Raw genomic sequence first — 27,254 nt, 5'->3', positions numbered from 1 at the left:
TAACCCTGGGTTCCGATCCCGACAGTCAAGGCCTCCACAGGTGCACCTCTCTAGCTCCGCCTTTCTGCTCCCTGCCCAACCGTCCGTCCGCCACATTTCTCCTGGGAGCTCTGTGACACTTGTTCATTAAACATAAAAGTCCCCGTGGCCAAGGAAATCTAGGAAACTCGGGCTGGGAAGGTTAGACTTCTCTAAGACCGTCCACTAGTGACTTTGGGACTGCCCGGGGTGGGCTGGCAGGAGGCACTGTGTCATGTGTGTCCATCCTGCTCCATCCTATCGTCACAGAAGACGCGGTAGGGCCGTGGTCTGTGGGTCCCTGTGCGGGCGAGCTGGGCCCCTTGCTGTCCCCAGAGTGTGTCCCAAATTCCCTGGCCTCTGTATCTTGGATTAAGCCATATCCTCAGCCTGAAAACAACTACTCCCTCCATTGTCACCTACGAAAATCTTCCCTGTCCTTTAAAAATGGTTTTCTTCAGTGTCCCCTGCCCCCAGCCCTTCTGACAGCACTCACCAGTGGAAACGCTTCGTTTTCGCTTTGTCTTCTTGTCAGCTGTGTCCCTGGTCATCTCGGCACACTGGTGGCTCATTATTTTATTGTCTTCAGTATCTTCTACATAATACAGCTGCCCCTGGCTGGGCCTCAGAATCGTCTGTGCAGCTCTTAAGATAAACTTTTACATTTTAGAGTCGTTGTCGATGTACCGAGAAGTTGCCGGGATATTACAGTTGACATGTACCCCATGCCCAGGTGGCCCAGGTGGCCCAGGTGGCCCTGTTGCTAACCCCTCATGTTGCTATGATACAGTTGTCACAATTAATGAGCAATCACTGACACACTGTGCTGACTGCAGTCTGCTTACGTGGGTCTCCTTAGTCTTTCCCTGATGCCCCTTTTCTGTTCGGGATCCCATCCCGAAGGCCACGTTACCATGAGTCACCAGCTCTGCTAAGGCTCCTCCTGACCGTGACATTTTCTGCGATTCACCTTGTTTCTGATGACCTGGACGTGTGTCATGTTTTCCTTGTGTTTGGTGACTTGAGAGTACCCGTCCGGTGTTTTGTGGCATTCCTTCAGGGTGGGTTTGTGTGATGTTTTTCTCATGGTGACACATGCGCTTTGTAGGTTCTGGGGACAAAGACCCCAGAGGTCGAGTCATTTTCGTGCCCTCGTGGGAAGGGCGTGCTCCGCCAGCGTGACTTACCGCTGCGGGAGTTCCCCTTGCTCACACGCCGACAGCAGGTTTCCCACTGCGAATGGCTCCACGTCTTCCCGCAGTGGACTTTGTACGAGGAAGTCACATGTGAGGAGTGGGGCATCAGTACGGTTCTTCTGTGTGTGACATTTGTGTGTTCCCATCCATTTCATTCTTTAAATCAGTGTGCTCTCGTGGCGTTCGCTTTAAACTCTGAGTTAGAATTGAAGATTAAATTGTTGTTGTTCAAGTGGTAGCAGTGTTGGCTGTTGCAGTGGTTTCCGGTGGTACCTGTGGCCCTTTGGCTTACCCCGATCTTTGCTGCTGTTGTTATTTCCCTCCTTTGGGACCTAAGATGGAGCAGGCTCATCGGGCGTGTTCCTGCCTCGTCCAAGAACCAGCCCTTCCTCCCAGGAGCCCTGGTTCCTTCAGTTGGAGGATGGTGTTAGACACCCAGGTGTGTGTACTGCGTGTGCTCATGGCCGGGGGTGTCACGGTGGCCAGACCCTGTCGCTGGGCAGAGCTAGGAGAGTCACGTGTGTGTGCCAGCCTGTGTGCACACTCGGCTAATGCTGTTCAACGTAGTTGGTGTAACGACCGCAAGTTAATGCTTAGATCCCCACCTGCACTCTGGTTCCTCATGCTTCCTTCAACCTCCCTTCCTTTATGCAGCTTTTTAAACCTCGGTTCCTCTGAATCCATGTCTTCAAGGCGGGGCCCAGGTCTGCGCTCCAAAGGCTGACACACACGGTAGCAAGCACGCGAATGTGTTAAGCTTGAGTTTAGGGAAATCCAGACTTGCCCCGTCAGAGATGTACAGCATTTGCAGACCCCTGAGAGCCTCTCTTAACGCTGGGGCCGGGGCACAGATGAGGTCACCTTCCCCCCGGTGCCGCTCTGGAGGAAACGGCCTACGTCCATTAGCCCGCGTTGGAGTGTTTCTGCTCATTTCCTCTGGTATCTGGCTTCCTGAACACCTGATACCTCCTGCTGTGAGACCAGACTGTCTGGGGTCCATTACTGCTGTGGCAGTCTGCGGTGACAGTCGTGCCTGTGTCCCTGCGGTGACAGTCAGGCATGTGTATGTCTCTAAACAGAGTCCCCGAAGCTTGAACTGACTTACAGATCGTCTTACAAATGAGGAACAAGTCCAGGAAACAGAGCCAGTGGCGAGCAAGGAGCAGGCCTGGGCCCTCTGGCCCTCGCAGCCACACTGTCCCAGGCCATTCTTGTCGCGTCCTGAGCTGGAACTGAGGTGATGTGTGACAGACAATGAGGAAGCCCTCAGCCGCGCGTCTCTATGGCCACTGTGAACTAAAACACCCCCGAGCACTGTTGGCCTGCTTTCCGCAGAGTGGCCCCGGGAACAGAGCCTGGGCCGTCCCTGCAGGCCAGCGGCACAGGCGGCCCTCTGCTCCCTGCTTCACTCCACACTCCCAGGGGCTCCGAGCCAGAGCTCAGCGTGCGGAGGGCACAGCAGGCGCAGTCCTGTCTCTGCAGCTAAGACCCGGCTTGTGTTTAGCACCCCCTCCCCACGCCACCGTCCCTGAACCTGCCCCTCTTCTCACCCCCCATTCTCACTGCCCCCCCGGCTGCTGGGGCGCCAGGCCCCCCGGTGTGTCGTCTGGACCAGCCCTTTCCCCAAGTCCCCGTCAAAACCCTCATTTCTTCTGAGAGCAGTCTGATTAAACTACAGGGCGAGAAGCTTCGGACTTTTGAGGTGTGTTGACCCGTTGGACATAGTTGGGGTGCAAGCCCTGACTCTAGGCTCGGGTGCCCTCCTGTTTGCTGCGCTTGGGCCCACATTTCTGTGTGCTGAACGGAAAACCTTGTGATTTCATTGCAGGATGCATTTCCTTGCTTCTGCCCCCCCCACGCCCCCCACAATCCACTTGCGACTTTCTGTACCTCCTGGAGGCACTTACCTGGCTACTTTACCTCCTAAGGAGCCTTAAGTGGGCTTCCTGGCGGCTGTCTCTCCTTTGCTTTCCGTCCAGGAGCCCAGCCCTGCAGCCGCCTCTCCTGCCAGCCTCAGGCTGCAGGGCCTTCCCTCCCTGATGGCCGAGGATGCCGCTTTGCCTGCCCTTGCTAAAAGCTCCCGCGCCAATGCCCAGTCACGCAGCTCAGAAGCGCCTTCCCGGTGTGAAAGGTAGTTTGTGATTATGCAGAGGGACCCATTAACAGAAACCTTTCAGCTCCTGCGAGCTTCCTCCCAAATGCCTTTCCTTTTGTCCCTTTGGAAGGCTTTCTTAGCAGGCATGCGGCATTGGGGGGTCTCCTTCCCGGGCTACACAGTATTGCCTGCACCACGGACCGAGTAACCAGTGACCCTCCCTCGAAGGGTTTTACCACCAAGTCTAAACGTATCTCACTGATTCCGTTTATGCAGCTCCCACAGGAGGCTTTTATGGCTTTGATTTGGAGGCTGGGTGGGAGGTGGGACAGGACCTCCTGAAACCGACCTATCGCAGAGCAGAGGCTGAGGGGCGGGCGGTCCCGAGCCAGAGCCCACAGTTCTCCTTGCGGGGCCAAAGGTCATTAGGAGCAAGGACTGCCGGCTGTTCCATGTGTCATCGCCACACAACAGGAAGTGGACAGGCCGATTATGCCGTGTCCGGTTAACTTGGCTGTACAGTGTATGTAAGCACAGAATTCTTTTGCCGTGCTCCTCGCCGTTGCAGGTGTTCACACGATAAGGGTGTTGGCTCCTGATTGCACAGTGGCCCAAGATGAGCAGAGATGAACACAGTGGGCTGTTCTGTACCAGGTCCGGGCTCTCGGCTGCTGGGGGGTGGGGTGAGCTGGATGGGAGGAGGGGCGCAGGGAGGGGCCGCCACAGGCTGGGTGTGAATTCTCACAGCTGTGGTCCCCCCTGCCCCCCCCATGGAATCCAAGACTTCCTGGGGCAACTGGGCTGTTTTAAAGAATAGCTGAGTGAGGGTGTGAGGGAGCCAACAGAGGTGATGACAGCAGGTATTAGAAGTGACCCCGTTTCCCTGAATGAAGGAGCCCCACGTGGATATGGGCACCGTGTGACCAGATCACAGCTGACACTCAGCCCCCCTCAAAGGCAGATCCCTTTCTGTCGATGCCGGGAAGAGGCTGGCATCACAGTTATCTCTGACACTCTCCCCGATAGCCAATAATTATTTAGGGGATCCTGAGAGCCAATGTAATTAGTCCAATTAATCTCTAGCGATGAATTATTCTGTCCGATAATCGTCTTCGGAAGCGAAGGATTCATTAGTGTCTCCGGCTGACAATGGGGCGCCAAATGGCCTTTTATCTCTCCTCCCTGCCCCTGACGTGACAGAATGAAATTGGTTCTCGCTTTGAGAGTTCTCCCCCATTAACAAGGAGGCTGGCTAGGGGCAGAGCAGGGGCCTGGCTGGCTGCATGAGTTGCCCACTCACCCCTGACCTTGAGCTTAAGGCCTCAGTGTAGCCAGTGGGAACACGGGGACAATCAAGTGCGAGCTTTGTGATCACCTAGCAGCTTAAGTGGCATCTTTGGGAGCGCCCAAGGAGCAGTCAGTGTCCCACCCCCACTGGAAGGACGTGCCCTCCCCACTGGAGCTCCTTGAATCCTGAGGCCAGAGCCCTCCTCCTTCGTGTCCTTGTGACTTTCCTGTCCGGAGGTCATTCAGTGGTGAGGTCCAGAGCGCGGCCAGGGTGGGAGCTCTGCCCGCTGACCTTTCTGATCAGAATCCCAGTGCAAATTCGGGGAGAGGTATGAGGGATCATGGGAAGCTCTGCTGGGGGTCTCAGCACCTGGGTGCGGACTCTGCTCCCCCAGTGTCTGGGTGCCATCTCCTCGGTAGCCAGTCCGTGCTGGGCTCCAGGGGGATACTGCTTAACCTCTCTGGTCTCAGACCCCTCTCCCCAGAAAAGTGGCCGCTGTCCAGGAGGACAGGGTGTGGCACACACTCTTGGAGTGTCCGAACCCTCTGCAGCCTTGCACGAGCAGTTCCAGTTGTTACATTACATACATCGTGTCCTCAAGGAACTTACGGTCTCGCGAGTGGAGTGCGGGAGGGGCATGCTCAGTGCCAACAGTGCTATTTGTCAGAAAGGAGTTGGCGTGACAGTGGGGTCAGCTTGGCACCGTTGACATTTGGGGGCCATTCTGTCTGTTGGGGGCCATCCTGGGCACTGTAGGATGGATAGCAGCACCCCTGGCCTCTACCCCGAATTCCAGCAGCGCCCCATCCTAAGTCGTGACAACCAGAAATGCCCCCCACTCGCTAGCCTCTGTAATAGCGGCCTAAGCAGTGGGCTCGGCCCCTGTGGGACTTTGGCTGATTCTCGGTGGGAGCATCTGAGCAGGCTTCCTGCAAGAAGAGGCTTGGGGACCAAACCAAGAAGGCAGCTTTAGGAAAATAAATTTCTGTTTTGGTTTGTTCAGCTTCTTATCTCGTGAGCCGAGCCCAGTTTGGGGGCACAAAGAAGACGCTCAGAGCATCTCACTGAGGGGATAAACAAATGATGGATGAATGAGGAAGGGCAGACCCTGCAGAGAACTGGAGGAGACAGAGTCCGGTTTACAGGGCCAGAAGGGCAAAGGCACAGGGTGGGAGGGCAGACGTCTCTAGGGAGCCCCAGGCAGCCCTGCCCTGTCCCGTGGAGAAGGAACGCCTTTTGTGGAGGAAAAGAGGTGGGTGGGCCGGCTGTGGAGACCACCTGCCTCTAGGGGAGGAAGTGGGTGTCTCACCACTCGGCTTGTGGGTCACAGCACTCCTTCCAGGTAAACTTGCACTTGGCCTTCCTGGTGAGCTTGTAACCGTGCAGTGGGTGAGAGCTGAGTCCGGCTGAGCCAGGCCTGTTGGGACCCTTCAGGGAAAGGGTGTCTGAGAGCTCGTTTCTGGGGTGAGGCGACTGGTAGTTTCAGCGTTGTGAGACTGGAAGGCTGAGTTTCATTGTGTAGTTTTTTCAGTGTGTGTGAAAGACTTGTATGTCCAGTAAAACGTCTGTGTCTGCCTGCCCGGGAAAATCTCTGGCTCTCTGGTAAGAGGAGTTTGTAATGGCCCAGAAAACACAGGACGATCTTTAGAGTGAGTTCCTGATTTCCATGAAAAGTGTTTATGAGGGTGGCCAGTGGCTCAGTTGGTTAGAACGCGGTGCTGATCACACCAAGGTTGCTGGTTCGATCCCCGCATCGGCCACTGTGAGCTGCACCCGCCTTAAAAAAAAAAAAGTGTTTCTGGAGTGAGGGGAGCCTTTCCCTGTGACCTGTGTTTGACAAGGGAGAACCGAGGCTGAGCTGTTGGGAGGAAGGTGACGCCCTGGGTGGCGGGGACGTCAGGTGTTCACTGCGCGGAGCAGTGGTGCCCCGGGTCGGGCACCTGCATGGACAGAGCCCAGAAAGCCGTGGTCCTGGCCTCTGCCACCTCAGGCCGGACTCAGAGAATCAGGAGATGGCAGACGGAGCAGCTGCTGGGGCTGGAGACAAGGGGTGGGGAACTTGGGGTGGGAGGGATTGTGTGGAAGTCTCCTGACGGAGGTGAGCTGGAGAGACGGATGGCAGCTGGAGCGGGGACTCCACGGGGTGGCAATGGGGACGTGAGGTTTTCCTCCAGCCCATTTGTGAGCCTGAGAGGCTCACAGGTAGGACAGGTGTGGCTAGGGGATGGGCTGAGGACACCACCTGACTACAGGCCCAGGGGATTTGTGTGCACAGCAGGCTTTTAATTGAGGGCCCAGGCACTGTGCCAGGCCCTCAGCATTCAAGGATGGTGGCATATGGTCTCTACCCTGGAGGCAGATAGACGCGGAAAGAGGTGGAGCCGATCACGAGACAGGAGGGAGGGAGGGTGGGGTGGAAGTCTGCCCTAGTCTCCAGAGGGGACCCCGAGTCAGGACTAGTGAGCTCTACCTAAGGGGGGGCTGTTCTCCAGGGGACCACGGCGCTTCCTCTGTCCGTCACTCATTTCCTGGGCATCTCCTGTGTGCTGCTCAGTGATCCTGGGGTTCCACAGGGAGTGTCGTGTCTGGTGGAGCAGACGAGACCAGCAGAGCAAGAGTGGTACTGCAAAGGTGGTGTGTGCCCCTGCACCAGGTGCCTGTAGCTTGAAGAAGTGACACTGGGGTGGCCAGGGAAGGCTTCCTGGAGGAGGGTGACTTGAACTGGACATTGAGGCTAGGCTGAAGTCGCTCCAGTGGCCAGGGGCTTTTGGACGGGAGCAGTTGTGGGACGGAGCCCTCAGAGTTGCACTAATGGAGGCAGCAGAGACCAGCCTGCATGGGTGGGCGGAAGATGTAGGGAAATAATGGCGGATCAGAGCAAAACTTGAAGAGGGCCCTGAACGCCAGGCCAAGGACTCGAATGTCACCTGAGAGAGACTGGTCTCATGCTGCAGAGGCCCACAGTGGGGTGATGGCGTGGATGGCATGTCCCCAGCTGAGGGATGGGGGAACCATCGCCCGGCCTCCAGCGAGGGCTTGGCCCTCCTGTGCAAAATTCTGTTCCCAGTGGGGGAGGAGACGGGCACAGCCATCGATTCAGGCCAGTCTGCTCACTGCAACCCAGGAGCGTCCTTGGCCGCTGTTCCCATGGCAACTGCCTGTCAGTGGGAAGCACAGAGAGTAGTGGCAAGCAGCAGCCCTCATCGTCATTGGGGCTCCCCCAGTTGGACTGGGGGCATGGGGGAGCTGCTCACTGTATTGTGGAATCGGAGTGATGGCCAGGCCACCTGGGGACCAAGGAACTCCCTTTGTCCTTTGAGGGAGAAAGAAACCAAATGATGGCTAGAGCCAGAGTGGCTTCCCCCCTTTGTCCCCCATCCATCCTCTGAGCCGAGCGCCCCCTCTGCGTCCTCCATCTCATTAAAGATAGATGATCCTGGGGGGACAGGGCAGGGTCACCAGCTGTTAGGCCTCTTGCCCCGAGATGGGCTGGGATCCTTTGCGGGGAGAACGCAGCCGGGACCACCAGCTCTGGCTGCAGAGATGTGGGGTGAGTCAGGCCATGGGTAAGTCCTGGGGTGGTGGCCTCGGTCCCTAAGAATAATGGGTCTATCCTATTGACGGATGTCAAAGCCGTTCGGGAGACCATAACTAGCTCGGAGTCCATGTTTTCTGGGCCTTGTTCCTGTGAGGTTGCTTTGTCATTGGAAATCGGTGATGGGCGTGAATGGGTCACCAGAGTGGGACCCTGGGATGATCACTGGGGCCGAGTCCGAGAAGCTGGGCTCCGGTCCCAGCCCTGCTCTGTGGAGCTGAGGCGCAGCGCGGACTCCACGGTGTCACGGCTGCAGGACAGGCTCCCCACGGCCTGCCTCCAGGGTCACTGAAGGGCCTGGCACACAGCAGTGTTTAATCAGTGCTCCCAAGTCCTCTCCCAGGCTGGCCCACCCCACCAGCCTTCCCGCGGGTGGTTCCCGGTCCATGCTGGACCTTACTCAGTGCGCAGAGTGGGCTCTTTCCCTGTCGCCCCACCTCTGTGCTTTGAGAGGGCTCCAGCTGGCTTCCTCCAGGATCGCCAACATGTTGACCAGCCAGGAGACGGGGGTGAGCGGAAGGGGCCGACCCTGGACGGAGACGGGCTTAGGGCTTCACAGACCTGGGCGTCCCTCCAGGGAAGGTATTTTCCTGGGAATTTGGCTCCGTTCAAATGGTGACTAATCCTCAGTTTCTTGGTGGCTTCAGCGCAGGGCCTGGGCCCCCACAGGCTGTATGCAGGCCCTGGCCGCCTGGCGGGGGCTCAGGACAGGCCTCGCTGCCTCCACTGCCTCTTCCTGGTCCTCCCTGGGCCTCACTTTGATAGGGGTCCAGGGCTCCCCAGAGCACCCCCAGCCCTTGCCGGCAGCCCTCCAGTGGTCATGGCAGGAGCCCACGTGGACAGAGTACCCAGGACATAGCTGCCGCTCGCTTCCTTTGTCTCTCTCCGTATCTGTTCCCCCACTCGCAGGAGTGTGGAATGGGGTTCATTCTTCCTCAGGAAAAACTGAGGCCCGGAAAGGCTGGGCAGCCTGCCTCCAGGCGCCACGAGGTGCTGGGACTGGGAACCAGGGGTCTTGGCTTCTCTTCCAGATGAGGGGGGACCCCGTGGCTCCTCCAGGGACTCAGCTGGCGGGGCAGGGGGAGGGGCTGGGAGCCCCCTGTCGCAAACACACCTGTGTTGCCCACAGAGGAGAAGGGGGAGGGGAGGGGAGGGGTGTGGGGCTGAAGCTTGCGTTTGGCTGCACAGCTGGTTCCCAGGCTCCTCCGTTGTTGGCCTTGGATGGGAAGGAGACGAGCTGGGATCTGTGCGAGCGGCAGAGCACAGCCGTTGGTCTTGGCAAGCAGGCCGCACAACCTGCCTGCCAGACGCTCTAGGAAGGGTCTTCCGAGGCCAGAAGATGTGCAGGTTCCAGAGCTGGGACAAAGCCCAGGGGGGAGAAGGGCCCCTGGAGGAAGCGTCAGGCGGCAGCGGTGACTGCCAGCAGGGCCGGACTGGCTGCAGGCCCCAGGCTTGGAGGCGGGAGTCGCGGACCTGGCCGCTAGCCCGTGACTCTGTCTCCTGGCAGCCCCGTGTCCATTCATTCCACGCTGAGCGCGGCAGGCCTCCTCCTGTGGCCGGAAGGAGTGTGACTCCAGCATGTCAGCTGGGGGCGGGGGCTCTGGGTGTCCGGCTCTCTGGTCTTTGTTGTCATTTCTAATTTATTTTGGAAGAAGCATAGACTTCAGAGTCAGACTTGGACTCACATTTCCCTATACCTGTGACACACGCTGTGTGACCTTAGGGAGTCCCCCCGGCCTCTCTGAGCCCACATCTATCAAATGGGGCAATGAGCCTGAGCCCTCAGGGCCATTGTGTTACAGGACAGAATGGGTGCCAGTGCTGAGCACAGAGCACACTAAATGAAAACCGTTTCCTTTCCCTTCCCTCCTGCCTCAGTAACTCTCCAGCAAACCCTTAAATTTCATCAGGATTTCCCCATCTCCTCAGCCAGAAGTCGTCTTTAAAGCTGACCCTCCCCTCCTTGCTTCAATTTGCACCCAGGCCCTGCAGAGGTGCCTTGGCCTTTGTCCAAGCCGGAGCCTCTTGGGGGGAGGTGGGGAGACGTGTTGGTGGCACATGGGCTGAGCCTGAGTGTCCCCAGGGATGGACAGCAGAGGGTCGAGGGGGTGGGTGACAAGAAAGGCTTTTCTAGAAATGGGGACCTCCAGGGAGACAGCCAGGCAGGAGGACGGCAGCTCTGTGCTGGGGAAGGGGAGCTGTGAGAGGCTTCCTTGGCAGAGGGACGCCGCCTTCTGGGGTGGCCCTGCCTCACCCCCGCAACTTCCTCCCTCAGGGTCCTCCTTAGATCTGGCCTCCAGCTCCTGCATCCCGCCTGGCCCTGAGCTCGGCAGCTCTGTCCTCTTGACCAAGTCACTGTCCCTGGTAGGTCCTGAGAAAATAAGTGATGTCCGGGAGTTAGGAGCAGGCCTGGGGTGGGGGCCTGGACAGGGAGTGAGCGGCAGCACAGGGAGCAACATGACAAAGGCACCCGGGGCCTGGGCCGCTGGGTCCCCCTTGCTGCTCTCTCTCCCCCGCCGGGCATTTCGCGCTCTGGACAGTCTGTCTGACCAGCTCTGGCCTCAGACGCAGGGCCCCATGGGCTCATGGGGCTGCTGAACTGAAAGTGCACGAAGGCAAACCCGTGGAGAAAGAGCCGGTGGCCTCAGTACAGGCCACGCCCACTGGGGAAACTATCAGGTGAGGGAGCCAGTGGGCTGACGGGCTGCTGAGCGCCTCCGACGTGGCAAGCCGGGAACTTAATTTTACATTTCACTTAATTTTAATTGATTGAAGTATAAAAGGTGCTGGACGTCATTTGTCATTAGGGAAATGCACATTCAATCTATAGTGAGACACACCTCACAGCCCCAAGCATGGCTGGAATCCAGCCGCCGATGCAGCCAGGGCTGGCGAGGGTGTGGGGAAATCGGGACCTCGCACTAGTGGGGCTGGGAAGCAGAGTGTTAAACAGAGTCACCAGGTGACCCAGTGTCGTACTGCAAGGCGTATGTCCAAGAGAAGTGGAAACAGATGTCCATATAAAAACTTATATGTGAACTTCCATAGCAGCTTTATTCATAAAATAGGCAAAAAGTGGAAAGACCCAAATGCCCATCAGATGATGAATGGAGAAATAAATGTGTGTGGGGGGCACACAATGGAAAATTATTCAGCCACAAAAAGGAGCAAGGTAGTAGAAGCCCGTCACAGAAGGCCACATGTCATGGGTACACTTGTATGAGATGTGCCGAATGGCACATCCAGGGAGCGTGGTGGTTGCCAGGGGCTGCAGCCACGGGGCCTGGGGGTGATTGGTGATGGGCACAGAGCTTGTGGGGTGATGAATATTCGGAAATTAGATAGTGCTAAGGCTGTGCAACTTGGCAAGTGGACTAGAAAGCGCTGGACCGTTCGCTGGAAGAGGGGGCGGTCGTGGACGACTCAGACCTCCGTTTGTACGTGTGCACCGCATTGGCTGCTACGGGCTGCCCCACTGGACCCTGCGTCTCTAGAGTCAGACAAGCTGGGATCAGATTCCGGCTTTGCCGTTTTGTATTGCTTTGCACAGCTCATTTGACGGCTCTGGGCCTCAGCTTTCTCAGCTGTCCAGTGGGGGTGAGGGCTGGAGCACCTCACAGGGCTGTCATGAAGATTAAACGGGCTTGTGTCCTAACGTGCGGGCATGCAGGCTGTAGGAGACACGCCAGCTAACATTACCAGTTTCACAAGCAGAAACGCAGACCTCCCTCCCGGGGTCATCCTCCCTGGGCCCAGCCTCCAGCCCCTCCCCCAATCCCCTCGCCCCTCCCCCCTTGGCTGCAAATGGTTCTCTGCTGTGTCAAGTGTTGCCATAACAACCACTCCCAGCACAGCCACTTGATTGGAGCAAGTGTCTCCTGAAGGGTCTGGCAGCATCACAATGAAAACCTTCGCAGTAAACGTTGAGGTCCTGTCGGGGAACGGACCACGCAGAGGCCGGCAGGCCCTTTTCTGCAGGAGGCCTGTCCTCCAATCTGAGCCCCAGGCCAAGTCCTTAAGTGACAGAAGACGGGGTCATTCGCGAAGCCTCTCTCTGATCCTGTTTCCGAGGGAAATGGGTGAGAGAAGACTGGACTGAACCAGCACCCTTCCCCACAGGGCTGGAGGCCAGGCTCCCTCCTGCCCCACAGGCCCCAGCACTGACCGCCCTGACTGACAGTACTCCTGGGCCGCGCTGGTGGCCGTAAGCGTCACTTCCCCAGCAGCATTTGTGCTCGCTCTGCAAGTTGTCTTCCAAAGACTGTACTTGCTGACAGGCTGAGCTGTGCCCAAACAGCTCTGCCTCACTTCCTGCCCTCCGCCAGGAAGGCGGACAGGCTGCCACTGTCGCCCCAGAGGGCTGGGCGTGGTGGGGTGGCTGGTGGCTCCTCCCTTCTCATCAGGCAGGCTTCTTGCCTCGGGAGCATAGCAGAGGAGCAGAAGCGAGACTTCTTGGCACAGATTTGAACCCCAATCCAGTCCCCACAGATGGCACTGTGTGCAGGGCAGTGGAGCAGAAAGGCTAGCACAGTCTCTGTGACACTCTGGCCCTGAGTCTGAGCTTGACAAGTGGAGCCTGCAGGTCCCCAGCCTCCGTGTTGCTGGTCGACTCGTCCCGGGAGCCCGGCACTGCTCCCTGTCCCCAGCAGTAGGACAGGCTCCCGAGGTGGGTGCTGCAAACTGGGCTGTTGTGCCAGGATAAGGGTGCAAGCTGGGCGCTGAGCAGGGGTGGGGGAGGATGCCAGCCAAGGAGTGCAGAGCCCAGGACAGAGGAGTTGTGCTGAACAGAACGCAGAGTTGGGGAAAAGAGCTTTTGGGCGGCTGCTCCCCGGCCTGACCTCTGCCAGCCCTGCGGCCAAAGCGGCGAGGACTGGCAGCGCCCCCTTGTGGCCCTTCTCAGCAGCAGCCCCGAGACCCTGGTGGGTGCTGGACTGGGCAGGCGTCCTTGGAGGGCAGGACACCCGGCTCCTCTTCGCGGAAGCCTGCAGATGGGGGTGGGCTTTCCCAGCACAGACCGTGGATCTGGGCCCAGGGAGCAGGCTTGGTCTGAAGGCTCAGGCCCCAGCCCAGCCACCTGGCATCAGGAAATGAAGCCCCAGTTTTGTGAGGGACACCCTGCTCTGCCAGTGTGCTGCACCAGACAGGATTTCTCAGAACGTGACCTGGAGTGTCACATCCTAGTCCCCATTCTGGCCTGCTAAAGCATGCTCTCTGGGTGACACCCTGGCACCTGCATTTTTAATGCACTCTGGGTAAAAAGATGTGTATGGGCTTCAACCAACCACAAAGCTGTAGAGCCAGACTGTCAAAGTTGATTAGGGGCCTTGGGTATCCCTTACCCCAACTCCCTTATTATTCAGATAGGGAAACTGAGGCCCTGAAATGGGAAGTAATTTACTCAAGGCTCCACGGCTAATTAGTGTGTGCCCTCGGGAAAACCCAGCCAGAACTCTCTACCTGCCCCAAACTGTCTTCCTTCCCCACACTCCCTGCCGCACACTTCCTCTTAGGGCAGTGCCCATTGGAGACACGTGCCTTAGGGTCTTACTGTTATCATTTTGCAATGTATACAATATGTGCAGTGATACAATGTGTGCAAAGATGCAATGTGTGAGGCGATACAATGTGTGCGGCGATACAATGTTTGCGGCGATACAATGTGTGCGGAGATGCAATGTGTGCGGAGATACAATGTGTGCGGCGATGCAATGTGTGCGGAGATGCAATGTGTGCGGAGACGCAATGTGTGCGGAGACGCAATGTGTGCGGAGACGCAATGTGTGCGGCGACGCAATGTGTGCGGAGACGCAATGTGTGCGGCGATGCAATGTGTGCGGAGATGCAATGTGTGCGGCGATACAATGTGTGCGGAGATACAATGTGTGCGGTGATACAATGTGTGTGGCGATACAATGTATGTGACATACACAAAGTATACAAATATCAAATCCTTATATTGTACACCTGACACTAACAGAATGTATGTCAATTATAATTCAACTAAAAGTAAAAAGAAAAGAAAGGAAAAACTGGAGGTGATCAGGAAAGACCCTTGCCTGATCCCTTCCAAGGCAGGGATGGCCATGCATGCCCCTCTCTCTGGCCCCAGATTTGCTCCATTTCCGAGTTTTCCTGTCCTTGGCCCACACACCCGTGTGGTCCTACATTACTTTTTCAGTCCTGGCTCTTTCTAGGTACTCGTCCCCACGCAGCAAATAGTAGGAGGGCCATTGGACCCTCAGCTCCGGTGTGGTTCACTGGCTGGGCGAGAGGGGTCAGGATTCTTGCACACGGATGGTCTCTAGGAACTCGTCTGGCGAGCAGGAGCTCTCAACAACTAGAAGCATGCCGTTTGTCACGCTGTAGCGTTCTGTGACAACCGCCTCTGACAATATTGTGACTTACTTGGGGGGGATGAGTGAAATGATAGGATCAGTAGCAGAGCAAAGGGTCCCCCACCGGTGTGCTCCCTGCCTGGGAGTAGGGTGCCTCTTGCGTGGAGCCCACCAGTGTTCTTTCTAGGGCCTGTGGGGTCATTGGATGGGGAGGAAAGGGGTGGGACAGTGAGGTTGGGATTGTTGTGGGCAGAAGTCTTTGTGCCCTGCCTGAGAGCAGGGAGATTTGTGTGTGGGGTCATCCAGCCACACGGCAGGGCCAAGCCTTCAAGGACAAGGGAGAGTCAATCTGTGCAGGGTGGACACCTGGCCGGAGTCAGGAGATGGAGGAGGTCAGCCCATAGCGCCTGCGCCGGCTGGACTTGGAAGGGTCCGTCCTTCAGTAGGGGACAGGGATGCCCGAAGACAATTGACTCGTCGTCGCACAATGACCATCAGCACACACTGGTCGGGATATGGTCACACCAAGTCCCAAGGACCATGTGTGGTGGGTGTGCTCAGTATTATTGGGAGCAAGAGGCTGACTGGTGAGGGCTGCAAATCACTTCACTTTGTTGGAGACATACTTTCCTCATAATGGTGTTAACCGGGTATAACCCGGAGCCCAAACTGTGACAAACTTTAGAACTTAGAGTTGACTGGGACCCCCACCTTTGGTACCCAATGGGGTCAGGGGAGAGTTTTTGTCTTCTTGGGAGGAGTGTGTGTGTGTGTGTGTGTGTGTGTGTGTGTGTGTGGAGTGCTCACTCCTTCCTTTCCAGGTCATTGAATCTAGCCAGGATTTCTACGTGGATCTATTCCCAGACCGTCCCACGAGGTTAATTCACACTATCGCCCCCTTTGCTGACACGTCTCAGTGCATCACAGCACGGGTGATGACACAGAGCTCTTGGGCCAGAGACACCTGCCCCCCCACTCACACCTGGGTGACACTGGGGCCTGCGTGACATGCTGCCACCCCCGTCTATAAAGTGAGAAGGTGGGCGACTCACAGTAAAAGCCGGTCCAGCTGTCAGCACAGCCCTGTCCTCTATGGCCTCTGCCCGGGGTGACCTGCTGATGTGGGTTCTGAAACGTGGGTGGAGGTAACTGAGCTCAGCAGGCAGTTGGCTTCCTTGCCAGCTGATAATTAAGGTTGTAGAGAACTTGGGGAGAACTTGGGGAAATTGGCGCGTTGGGTGATGCGTCCTCTGCAGACCCTCCCCCTTCCCTAAGTTCCCTAATCTTTTGGGGTTACTCCCTCCGGTGGAGGCGCCCGTTCACCACCTTGTCAGGCTTCAGACTGATGGCCAGAGAAGACCCCTGAGGCCCAGCATTCCCACCGCTGAGACTCGCTGCAAGGGGTCAGGCTTGAACATGTGACATCGCTATAGTGCAGATATATGGACCGCCTCATCCACCCCTACCTCCAAGTATGAGGGCCGCCCCCCGCCAGAGCACAGTCCTGCGGGGGATGTAGGGCCCCCGAGCTGTGCCCACCCACCTGCAATGAGAGAGCCAGGGAGCCCCTGCTCCCACCCCCGCCCTTTGAGCCACCGACAGAGAAGAGCTGACATTTGTGGAGCGCCTACTATGTGCAGGCACCATGCTAAGCCCATGCTGTGAATTAGCTCTGTAGTCCTCACAGTGGGTACCAGCACTCTCCCACTTCTTGTTCAAGGGCAAGCACTCTGGGAAGGGCAGGGCCAGCATCTGACTCGAAGAACTGTCCTTGCTGCCCCAGCACGACAGGCCCTGCCCCAGCCTCTGGCTCCCAGCAAGTCGGCAGCCTTGCCCTGCCAGGGAAGTGTCCCCGTTCCGCCTTCAGAGCACACAGAAGGATTGTGTTTACACCACGTCCCGTGCACCCGGGGTGTCCTTCTCTAGATGAAGCCACGCTCAGCGCTGCTGTAGTCTTCTGCACCCACAGCGGCAGGCGTGTCCGCACGTCTCCATTCGTGTCTGCAGAACTGCGTGTGTGGGATATGCTGGGAACGTTCCCACAGACCACCGTGGGAGGGTGTATTCTGAGGCGCTGCATTGTAGTGGAAGGAAGAGCGGCTGTGGGGACATGGCAGTACCTAGACGCGGTGCCCTCGTGTGGGGGACACTCAGCCCTGGGCACCCTGTGTCTGTGTGCACACCTGTGTGTCAGGTTGGCTGGCCTGCCCATTCTGAGCCCAGGTTCACGTCAGACCGTGTGGTCTGTGGGCCTGTCTGAGGAGCAGCAGCGTGTGGGAAGGAACACCACCCTGCCCATGCCCAGTGCACTCCGTACAGCGCTGTTGTCATGGCAACTGGGTCACCATAATGACGGCTGGAGTGGGAGAGGCTCCTGCTGTGTGCTGCCGAGGAGTGCGTATACACACACACACACACACACACACACACACACGAGCTTTTAGGTCGTATCACAAAGTGCTGTGTTTCTCAGCTACCTCCACACCATCTCTGATTCCTGGGAGATGGTGAGAAAGGTGTGAGGCCCGGAATTGGTTTGGGGGTCAGTGGGATAGAGTGAAGACCAGCAGTGGGTAAGGGTAAGGGGTGGAGTGAATTCCTTGCAAATGCCACTTAATTTTAAGCTGAAAATGTAGATTTGCTCAGGGGTCATGGATATGAATGTCCAATTGCTCCTAACGTAGGTGGTGTCTGCAGCCCTTTGAGCTCCAAGGACTTCCCTCTGTGTGCATGTCAGTGCCCGCGTCCTGGGCTGTCACCCATAGATGCTGGGCACAGCCAGACTTGGCAGGAGCCCCCCCCCAGACCCACCCTGAGCAGAGCCTTGGAGAACGGGGTGGCATGCCCAGGATGACCACCAGGCGGCACTGCTGGGGCACCGGGAGCTGCAGGTGGGAGCGGAGAACAGGGCCTGGTCCCTCCCCAGCAAACCAGGCCCTGGCGTCCCTCCTGCTCTGCGTGCCCCAGCGCTGCACCTGGGGAGGGCGCTACCAGGGCGCTACCTGCTGCCAGACGTGCTTCCATTCACGACTCTGTGCCCTCCAGCCAATCACCCCTCCCTGGATCTGAGCCTCCCCTCTCTCAGTGACCAGCTGGCACTGGGTCACTTTTAAGGATTCTGTGGCTCTGACTTTTGGCAAGTCTGTGAGCCTGTGGGGCAGGCGGGGAACGAGGGTGGGGGTCTCTGAGGGAAACGACCTGGGGAGGAGAAGAGGGCACAGTGCTCGGTGCAGTAAGAGGTGGGCCGGCGTCTCTTTTCCTGTCACTACTACAGTGTTATGGTCCAGGTTCCCACAAGCCCCCGCTCCTGGCCTGGGGCATCAGGGAACGCAGTGACCCTCCTGAGGCTGGCCACCGTAGGAGTTAACTATTTTTCCCTTAAAAAAAAAAGACATCTTCCCAATGGGACACTTATCCATCCATTCTTTTTTCTGTGTTTTTTTCTTCATTGTGCGAGCAGCCGTCCATTCTTGACATGTTCGCTGAGCACCTACTGTGTGCTGTCACTGCACTTATGCTGGTGGTGCACAGACAACCTGTGATGAATCAGAAGGAACAGGGGTGGCTTCCTGGCCTCGACTGACCGGTGCTACATGCTGGGTGTGTGGCCTTGGCAATTTTCTTCTTCTCTCTGAGCCTTAGTTTTCTCATCTGTAAAATGGGGATAAAAGCACAGATCTCCCATGAACATGGCCAGGATTTGACTCGATGTTGTATGCGAAGGGATGGCACGCTCAGTCTCTAGGTGACTCCTGGTCACCCTCCTCTTTGGGATGGTGCACCCCCAGAGCTGTCTGTCTCCTCTGTCCAGGTTTTTCCCTTGTCTCTGCCAAACCCATAGAAAACATGGCCACGGCCCAGAGTCCCACATCTTGGCACCATGCTCTTGGTCCCCACACAGGCACTTTAGAACCAAGCTTTAAAAATATATACGTAAACTTTCTGATCCTGTCTGTGTTCTGTGCCAAGCCATCAGTGAAAGCTGTGGAGCAGCTGACAAGGTGACACTTGCCAGAATAAATAGGCATGGCAGCCACAGAAGTGACGTCAGGCAGGGGACAGAGATCAGACCCCTGGCACAGAGGCCTGCCGTTTGTCCCTTCTAGCTACCAGCATGGAGGCCTGGATACGTGGTCCTCACCACAAGAGATGCCAGCACCCCACCCCAGCCTCCTACAGGCTCCCCAGGGAGGGGAAAGGAGAGAGCTCGGTGTGCAGCTCGTTCTCAGAAAAGGTGCCTAGAAGGTTGCCGCCTGGCTCCCCGCCCGCCCTGCCCAGCCTCCCCTTGGCCGACCAGGCACAGCAGCTGCCTGCCAGCCGGCCTGCGCTTAGTCTTGGGGAAAATGCCTCTTGAAGGGTTTCAGAAATGTTCCCTTTCGTAGCTAAGGCACCTCACTCTCCTGCTGAGTCTGTGGGTCGGCGAAGGGGGAGACTGAGTGGGCAGTCGGTTTTCTAAGAGGTTTGCAGAGGGCCTAGGATGGGGGCGAGGAAAAGCAGCCTGCAGGCCAGGGCTCTTGGGCTTGCTCCCTGCTGCACCATCATCTTTCTGTGGGTCCCCGGCTCTCTCCCATAGGTGCTGTCAGGGAGACACTGGAATTCCACCCCATTGGGTCCCAGAGTCAAAGATAAGCGTGGGCAGGGCCAGGTCTTGTGCACTTTAGTGTCCTCTGGCCCAGAGTGTATGTCTGTCTGATAAAGACACCGGATGGAGGGGGGAGGAAGGAGAATGTCCTTCACTGCTTCGTGCCCAGGTCCCCCTCGGCCTTCCGGGTGTTATTTCCACCCTGGAAAGGAGATGGGTTTGCTGTCATAGATGTTCATCTGTTGGGCATATATCCTACCTGGAAAGCAAGGTTGGATGAAGTGACCCCGATCTCCTTAGGGTTCTGAGGCCGGGGCCACGCCCACCCACACCTCCCCCTCCCTCAGGACCGGCCACTGGCTGGGTCTGCACCGCCCAGAGCTCAGTACATGCTCCAGAAATTGGAGGTGCATCTCCTCCCCTCCCCACCAGCCACCTCATTTTAGGGGCTCTGTCTGGCTAGCTCCTCCAGACCACATGGAGCAGCTCCAACGTTCCCCGTGTGAGCCCGGACCCCAGGAGTGCAGTGTGCCCAGCGGAGTCCCACGAGCTCCCCAGGGTCCCCAGTCAGCACGCCTTCCTAAGCCTGTGGTCATCTCGTGCATAGCTTGAAAGCAGCGGTGTTAGAAGTATTTGTACTGCAGATACTGACATACACCACACACCAGGCGTCCCTGCCTCTAAGAGCGTGTCTTCACCTCTGACCAGCATGTCGCTGGGGGTGGGGTTCAGCTGACCTCACGCAGGGGAAACCTGGCCCCGGCTGCCCCAGTGAAGCTGGAGCAGAGGCGGTCCCTGGGGAGCTGGGGGGCGTGCACAGACCCAGCCGGCCCCAGGCCTGCAGCCCCCTTCCAAGGTGGAGACTGCAGAACAGCCAGGAGCAGGTGTCGGGCCTCACGGGGTCTGCGAGTCTGACCAGTGTGCCCGGGATGGCCCTGGGGAGAGGGTCAGGCTCCACGCCCCTGCCCTGGACTCCCAGACCGGGTCCCCCTCACTCACTCACCCAGCGCTTCCTCTCTCCCTCCAGACCCAGAGTCCCAGAGGAAAAGGACAGTGCAGAATGTCCTGGACCTGCGCCAGAACCTGGAAGAGACCATGTCCAGCCTACGAGGGTCCCAGGTGACGCACAGGTAAGCTGCAGGGGGGTGCCGCCCTCCACCACCCTCGTCAGTCTCCCATGCTGGAGGCAGGGCCCCCGGGCCTCTCCTGACGCCGCCGGGGCACAGAGGTCAGCCCTGCAGCCCTGGGCACTGCAGAGCCCGGCGGGGCCAGCACTGCACGGAGAGGAGACCCCACCATCTCCGCAGGAGAAGCTGCTTTGTCTGCTGTCTGCTTGCGCTGGAGCGAGCATCAGATTTCCTTCAGCAAAGGAGTTTGGAAATCCCTGGAGTGGGGGGTGGGAGGCAGAAAGCAGCCTGAGACTGTCTCCCTTTGAGGCTTTCTTACCCTCCTCAAGCGTCCTCCCCTCATTTGTCACAGGGGGTCACTCAGTGTTTCCCTCTTCATGTCCTGAGTGTCCCACGTCCGAGCATTCTAGGATGGCGCCCTCCCAGCACCCAGGGTCTTTTCACCCTTTGCAGTTAGGCTCTAAGCTCTTGCCTTTTCAACCTGAGAGCTCAGCGGGGCCCAGAGTCCCCCGGACTCCGTGCCGGGTGGCCCCTCCACCCACCGCGGGGGACCTTACAGCCTCCAGCTGTGCCGGCTTCGCCCTCCTGAGCACCTCTCCCTGCAGGGCGTTCTGGCCACAGCGCTCGTGACTCAGAATTTCCCCCACTCGCTCCTTGAGCTGCCCAGATGAGCTCATGCCGTCAAGGGGGACAGAGGGCTGGGCTACCCTTGGGAGGTAGAGAGAGGGAGCAGCAGCCAGGATTGGGAAATCATGGGGGTGAGGGGGGAGCTCAGAGAGGGCAGGCAGCCTCTGCACCGGCCTGTAAGTTACTTCCTCCCCATCTCCTGGGGGTGGAAGTGAGAGCAGAGTGGGGACAGAGGGGCAGTGGGAAAAGGGCTTTCCTTAGCCCAGGGGTGTGGCCAAGTGGTGTCTAGACTAAGTTTACATACCCCAGTGACAGAGAACTCATTACCTCTCAGCCATGCCAGCCCACTGTGGGATTGCCACGCTTCTGAAGCGGAGCCGACCTCAGGCTTCGGTAGCCTGCAGCTACGGCTGTAGTTCTTCTCGTGCTGCCGACCACCCTTCTCTGCCTCCACCACTCTGCCCGACAGCCCCGTCCCCTCCTCCCTCTCGGACACGCAGCCCTTTGCTCCCGCACATCCAAACGATGTTCAATGAGAAACCAAAGCCCCTACTCCCTGGAGTCACGTGCTCAGGCCAGTAGGCCCTGGCTACTGAAACGGATGTGACTCGAGAGGAAAGCGGATGGCAGCTCCAGGCCCTGGGACTCAGGCCCCTGAGGTCTGCCTGCGCCCTCAGGCCTGAGCGGGAACCGAGTAGGGCAGGGGTCCTGCTCGGCTCGTCATCTCAGGGACCCTGTGGTGAAACCTCGCACGCCAGCCCCATGCCAAGGAAGCAGAAAGCGCTTGGTTGCTGAGAGGGTCACACCCACAGTGAGTGACCCGCAGGGAGGGGCAGAGGCTGCTCTCCCGCCTCCCGGGGTCACTGACTGGGAGAGCCAGCACCAGCCCCCCAGGTTAGGACAGTTCGACCCCCAGCAGGCACTATTTGAGGGGGGAGAGGGTGGCCGAAAGCCTTTTGTACACCGCTGACTGGTTTGCGGGGAACGCCCCAGCCTCCGGCTCTGTCTCCCTTTGCGGGACGGGAACCAAGAGCCCTGACACTGTTTTGCTGTTCGCTGTGGGCTCAGGGCCACCCCCGCCCTCCGTCTAGGCTCGTATTGTCCCTACTCTACGTGCTGACAGCCAGACCAGCGACTCCCAAATCCTTACGGCTGACGTCCTAAGTACTTTCCATCCTCCAGCCGCCCCCTTGGCCCTGGAGTGGATGGGACACATACACGGTCCCCCAGTAGGGAAGGGGCGGCCACCGCCCGTCACACTGAGTCACAGAAGCTGCTGAGGGCAGGTCTGCCTCCAGTAGGCTCAGTGCTGGACACCGGCCCCCAGAGCCTGTCTGAGGGGCCGGCAGCCTGGTCCCCTCACCCTGCAAACTCCCCGGCCGACTCTAGATTCAATTCCTTCTAGAAACCTTTGTCCCTGTCCTGCTTCCTCTATTCCCCCTGGCTCGGTCCCAGGCCGGGAGAGGTGTGGGTCAGGGCGCTGGGCGGGAGGGCAAGTGGAGCTCTCCCTCTTCCCCTGCTGGCCCACTGCCCTCCCCACCCCAGAGTGCGCTCCCCCGAGTGGGGGCTGGGAGTGGGGAACTAGCGTGCTGAGCTAGTCTCTCTCCCCGCCGGCCCTCCACCAACTCGGGGCACCTGGAGATGGTTTGGGGATAAAAGTGGGCAGTGCAGTGGAAGAGGCCTCAGTGCCAGAGCCACACAAGAGGTAGGCAGGGGCCGAGCCACGGGACCTGACTCCCAGTACAACTCACACTCTACACCCATCTGACTTCTGGGTGTAGACAAGCTACCAACACCAGCTCTCCTGGAGCTCTCGTCGTCCTGTTCCCTAGGCTTGGGCTGGCTGGTGCCAACCTGGGCCTGGCCAGGCCGGGCCCGAGGCTGGGGACCCTGGCCATCCTGCCTTTACCCCAGCACCCATCTCCCCTGCTCTCTCTATCCAGTTAAGCTGTGTCTGTTCCCTGGTGACGTTCTTCTCCACCCGCTCTGGGCCTGTGGCTGGGACCAGTCTTACTGGGAACCTGCCACCCCCTTGGTTTCCAGAGCTTTCCTGCACCCTCTGTGCCCCACTCCAGACTTGGCGGTCTCTGGTTCAGGAATCAACTAGCCCTCCTCTCACTTACAGAAAAGAGGTGAACAACTGAGTGCCTGCTATTCCCAGGGGACCAGTCTTTCTGACTCCCCCAGGAGGTCCTAGTGGACCCTCCCCGTTTATTGAGCACGTCTATGTACGTGACTGACCCTACAGCCCCAAGAAGTAGCGGCAATGCTACTGTTCCCACTTTAAGAAGAGGAAACGGACTTTTAAGGTTGATGACGTTGCTCAGCTCACTTGCTAAAACCTGTAGGGAATGATGCGAAGCCAGGTCAGATCACAAGGTCTCTGATCTCGGTGGAGTGTCGGATCGCCTCCCAGCACTGAAATCATTTCCTTTGGCAACCTGAGATAATAAATAATAGGAATAACACACAAATAGGAAGCTGTCTGGAGGAGGTGGCCTTGGGCAGGTGGGGAAGGCGGTGCTGGGGTGCAGTCCGGGGGGCGTCTGGAGGAGGTGGCCTTGAGCAGGTGGGGAAGGCGGTGCTGGGGTGCAGTCCGGGGGGCGTCTGGAGGAGGTGGCCTTGGGCAGGTGGGGAAGGCGGTGCTGGGGTGCAGTCCAGGGGGCGTCTGGAGGAGGTGGCCTTGGGCAGGTGGGGAAGGCGGTGCTGGGGTGCAGTCCGGGGGGCGGTCCCAGGACAACTGTGCTGAAAGTAAGCCGACGCCCTCTGCTCCCACCCAGCTCCCTGGAGATGAGCTGCTATGACAGTGATGACGCCAACCCTCGCAGCGTGTCCAGCCTCTCCAACCGCTCCTCCCCTCTGTCCTGGCGCTACGGCCAGGCCAGCCCCAGGCTGCAGGCCGGCGACGCGCCCTCCGTGGGCGGGGGCTGCCGCTCAGAGGGGCCGCCCGCCTGGTACGCGCACGGGGAGCGTGCCCACTACTCGCACACCATGCCCATGCGCAGCCCCAGCAAGCTCAGCCACGTCTCCCGCCTGGACTCCGACGACGCAGACCTCAAGTCCGGCTACATGAGTGACAGTGACCTTATGGGCAAGACCATGACGGAGGACGACGACATCACCACCGGGTAAGGGTGAGCCCGGCGTGGCTGGGGACAGGGCTGGGGGGACGTGGAGAGACCAATGGGACGGGATCCCTTGAGAGTGGAGTAGAGCGCCCAGCAGGGCTTCAGGGCTGCTGTGCTGTGCGGGGCCTCTGTGTCTGGAAATGGACTTGGGTGTGGTGGGTGGGCCGATGTCTCTTCTCATTGGTCCCTGTGGCTGTCGTTCTGTGGTATGTCGGCCCCTCTGTCCTTGACCCCCAAAAGGCTGGCAGCAAGGGCACCAGAAAGTCCTGTCTGTCGGTCCCAGCACTTCTGTTAGCTCTGCGCCGACCTTGGGCGACCTCATGCGCTTCCCCATTTGTGAGAAGAGGGTGATAAGACCATATCAGTCTATGTGGAGAGGCTGCTAAGGAGAGAAAATGAAAGCGTGTGGGCGAGAGCAGGCGTGGAATGTACACGAGCAGCTCCAGTTCCTTCTCCAGCTTCGGGGCCTGTCCCCTGTCCCCGCCTTCCCCCAGGGCCCTCAGTGTCTCCCCTCTGCTGTCTTTCCCTGCAAACCTTCTGCCAGGACTGCCACCTCCTGCCCCTCCTCAGCCTGTTACACCCTCTGCCCTGTCCTTGCTCCATGGGACCTTCATCTTCCCTTTTTCTACCCAATCGACGGGGTTGGCTTTGTGGAGCCACCTGGGTGCAGGCGACAGCGTGTGAGTGGGGGAGGATGGGAAGAAATAAAGGACGCGGGCTCGAGGGGTTCTGGCCCTGAGGTGAGAGCCACACTGGTGCTGGAAGCTTCTCTGCGGCGTCTCTGCTGGCCACACTTCACTCTTGCCTCTCGGTTTGCTGGGGCCCTCCAGGGGACCACACAGGTAGCAGCAGCCCCCAGCAGGGATGACCTCTCCCCAGGAAAAATCTCAAACTTGGAGAGAATGGAAGGTAGTGAGCGCCACCCGCTGCGCCCCACCCTGGGGTGAATCGGGGGGTCCGGCAGGCCCGTCCAGCTGCCGGGCTGCTCAGGACCAAAACAGCTGATGCGTGAGTGGGGCTGTTTACTGCCTGGAAATCCCGGGGCCGCCGACCTCGCGGCTCCGCCAGCCTGCAGCTGTGCTGAGGCCGTGCCGGGCGGAGCACAGCCAAGGAGCCGGCCAGCTGCTCTGCACGGCCTCTGCCCAGCAAGCACCTTCCGGCGGAAGTGTCAGGTCCCTGTGCTCTGGAGCTCCCAGGCGGGTGGGTGGGCAGAGGGAGCACAGCCCCCTCGTGTTGGAAGCACCGGGGCCCAGGTCCGCAGGGAGCTCCCAGATGCGGTGGCCGAGAGACTTCTGATAGCCCCCCATCCCACCGCCAGCCCACTGGCCATGACACAGGCCCCAGATGTCGGAAGGAGGGTGGCGTGTGGAATGCTGGGCAGCGCGGCAGGAGAGGTGCCCTTGAGCCCCTCGGGGACCGTGTGCGTGGTCCTGGGTCAGTGCACAAAGCAGGGCTCACTGAGATGGCGGGAAGCAGCACGCCCCTCAGCACAGCCCAGTCGCAGACCCAGGGAGGCCAGGCCCGCGCCCTCAGCGGGACGCAGACTCGGGGCACGCAGACTCGCACTGGCCGGGCACTGTCCATCGCTGACCGGCCTTCCGCTGCCAGCTTGCAGAGCACTTCCATGTCCGGTTCCACGGTCGGTCTGCAGGTAGCAGGAGCTCCCCGCACGTGAACCGTCAACATCCCCAGGGCACGATGTGTCCAGCTTCTGAAAAGAAGTACGCTCAAAGTACGTCTCTTCTTTCTTTTTTTAAGTCGCCAGCCTCGTGGGTGTGAGATGATGTCTCACTGTGGTGTTATCTTTGTTTCCCTGAAGACTAGCGACGCGACGCTTCTTTTCATGTGTCTATTGGCCATTCGTATTCGCCTTCTTTCGAGAAAGGTCTATTCAACCCTTCCACCGTTCTTTTAATCAGGTGTGGTTTTGGTTGTTGAGTTGTAGGAGTTCTTCATGATTCTGGCTCGGAACCTCTGTCAGATGCACGATGAGCACATGTTTTCCCCCACGTGTAGCTTCCCTTTTCATTCTGCTGACACTGTCCTTTGCTGCACAGGTTTCCATTTTCACCAAGTCCAGTTTACCTAGCACTTTTTCTATGGCCTGTGTCATATGCAAGAAATCATTGCCAAGTCCAATTACATGAGCTCTCCCCTATGTTTTCATAGCCGGTGGGGCTTTTTAAAAACATAGGGTCCAAGTCGCATCCCAGATCCAGCATGCAGGTCCTGTCTGCCCCAGGAAGCCAGTAGTTCCACAGCTTCTCAGTCACCAGCCCACCTTCCCAGGAAATGCAAGCACCTTCTCTGCGGCCTCCAGGCAGCCGGTCTTTCAGCCTGGACTGTTACAGGGACCTCATTCCGTTGCAAATAGAATAAAATTGTAAAAAAGATTCTAAATAGCACCTGAAACCTGCTTCACTATAATTTCTGTCTATTGATTTAAATTTGGTCACAGGGAGGAGAGGAAATAGAATAAGTGTCACTCTTCATTCAAATATTTTTACATGTTCTCCGTGATATATTCTCTTCTCTGGACCGCCTTCCCCCCTCCACACACACACACACACAAAAGTCCGCAGCTAATTTCAGAATTTTCTTACATGACCCAGTTTCTCGTGCTTGTCCGGGCCAGCTCCTCTGGAAGCTCTCAAGTTGTCAATCGTCCTCTTAAATTTGGCAGCTGGACGGGTCAGCGCCTGACACTGGCCCTGCCAGGGTGACGTCCACATGGTGATACTGGGCAGCTCCGAGTTGGCTGCTGTCTGTCCTTCATGACAGCTCGGGACATTCTTACGTCTTGAAAAGAGGAAAGGAATTCGTTTCTCTAAAAATAGAAAGGTCTGGAATTTAATCTAATAAGAAGATAAGGTCCACAGCCATCTGTCTTCCCCATCCCAGCACCCAGGTAGGAGCGGGAGGTTGTAGAAGACAGGTCCTGCAGAGGTGAAGGCACCGGGTACAGGGCCACGCGTGCCAGAGAAGCTCAGACGGCCCTCGCTCCGTCCACCCCCTCCCCCCACTCTAACTGTGTAAATGGCAAGCTGGGGGGCTGTGTCAGAGTTTTGCAGGGGAAGGGACAGGAATTCCAGGGCCCCCCATGGCAGTACTGCTGCCCTCCCTCCAGGGGACACCACTCACACCGCACAGGACTTGCTGGCCAGGGCCACAGAACCCTAGGCAGAGCCAGCAGACCCCATGTGGAAAGGCTCTGGGTGTGCGCTGGGGACAGCGCGGCTCTTGGCCCCTGGCTGCCAAGCCCC

At 58.4% G+C, this 27,254-nt stretch overlaps 1 protein-coding gene across 10 annotated transcripts in view; it reads left to right on the top strand.

The window, feature by feature from the left end:
* NAV1 (neuron navigator 1) overlaps positions 1-27,254 on the top strand; it is a gene marked incomplete at its 5' end in the record, with an annotated part of 179,078 nt that overhangs the window by 89,859 nt on the left and 61,965 nt on the right. For all 10 annotated transcript variants that reach the window (XM_081038912.1, XM_081038911.1, XM_081038909.1 and 7 more), the window contains 2 exons: positions 20,137-20,239; positions 23,644-23,991. In XM_081038912.1, coding sequence (XP_080895038.1) covers positions 20,137-20,239; positions 23,644-23,991 — 451 coding nt within the window. The remainder of the gene's footprint in view (positions 1-20,136; positions 20,240-23,643; positions 23,992-27,254) is intronic.

This window comes from Rhinolophus hipposideros, assembly GCF_964194185.1.
Source record: "Rhinolophus hipposideros genome assembly, chromosome: 26".
NCBI classification, from domain to species: domain Eukaryota; kingdom Metazoa; phylum Chordata; class Mammalia; order Chiroptera; family Rhinolophidae; genus Rhinolophus; species Rhinolophus hipposideros.
Note: the sequence above shows the minus strand (reverse complement) of the source record. Positions and strands in the feature narration are given on the sequence as shown.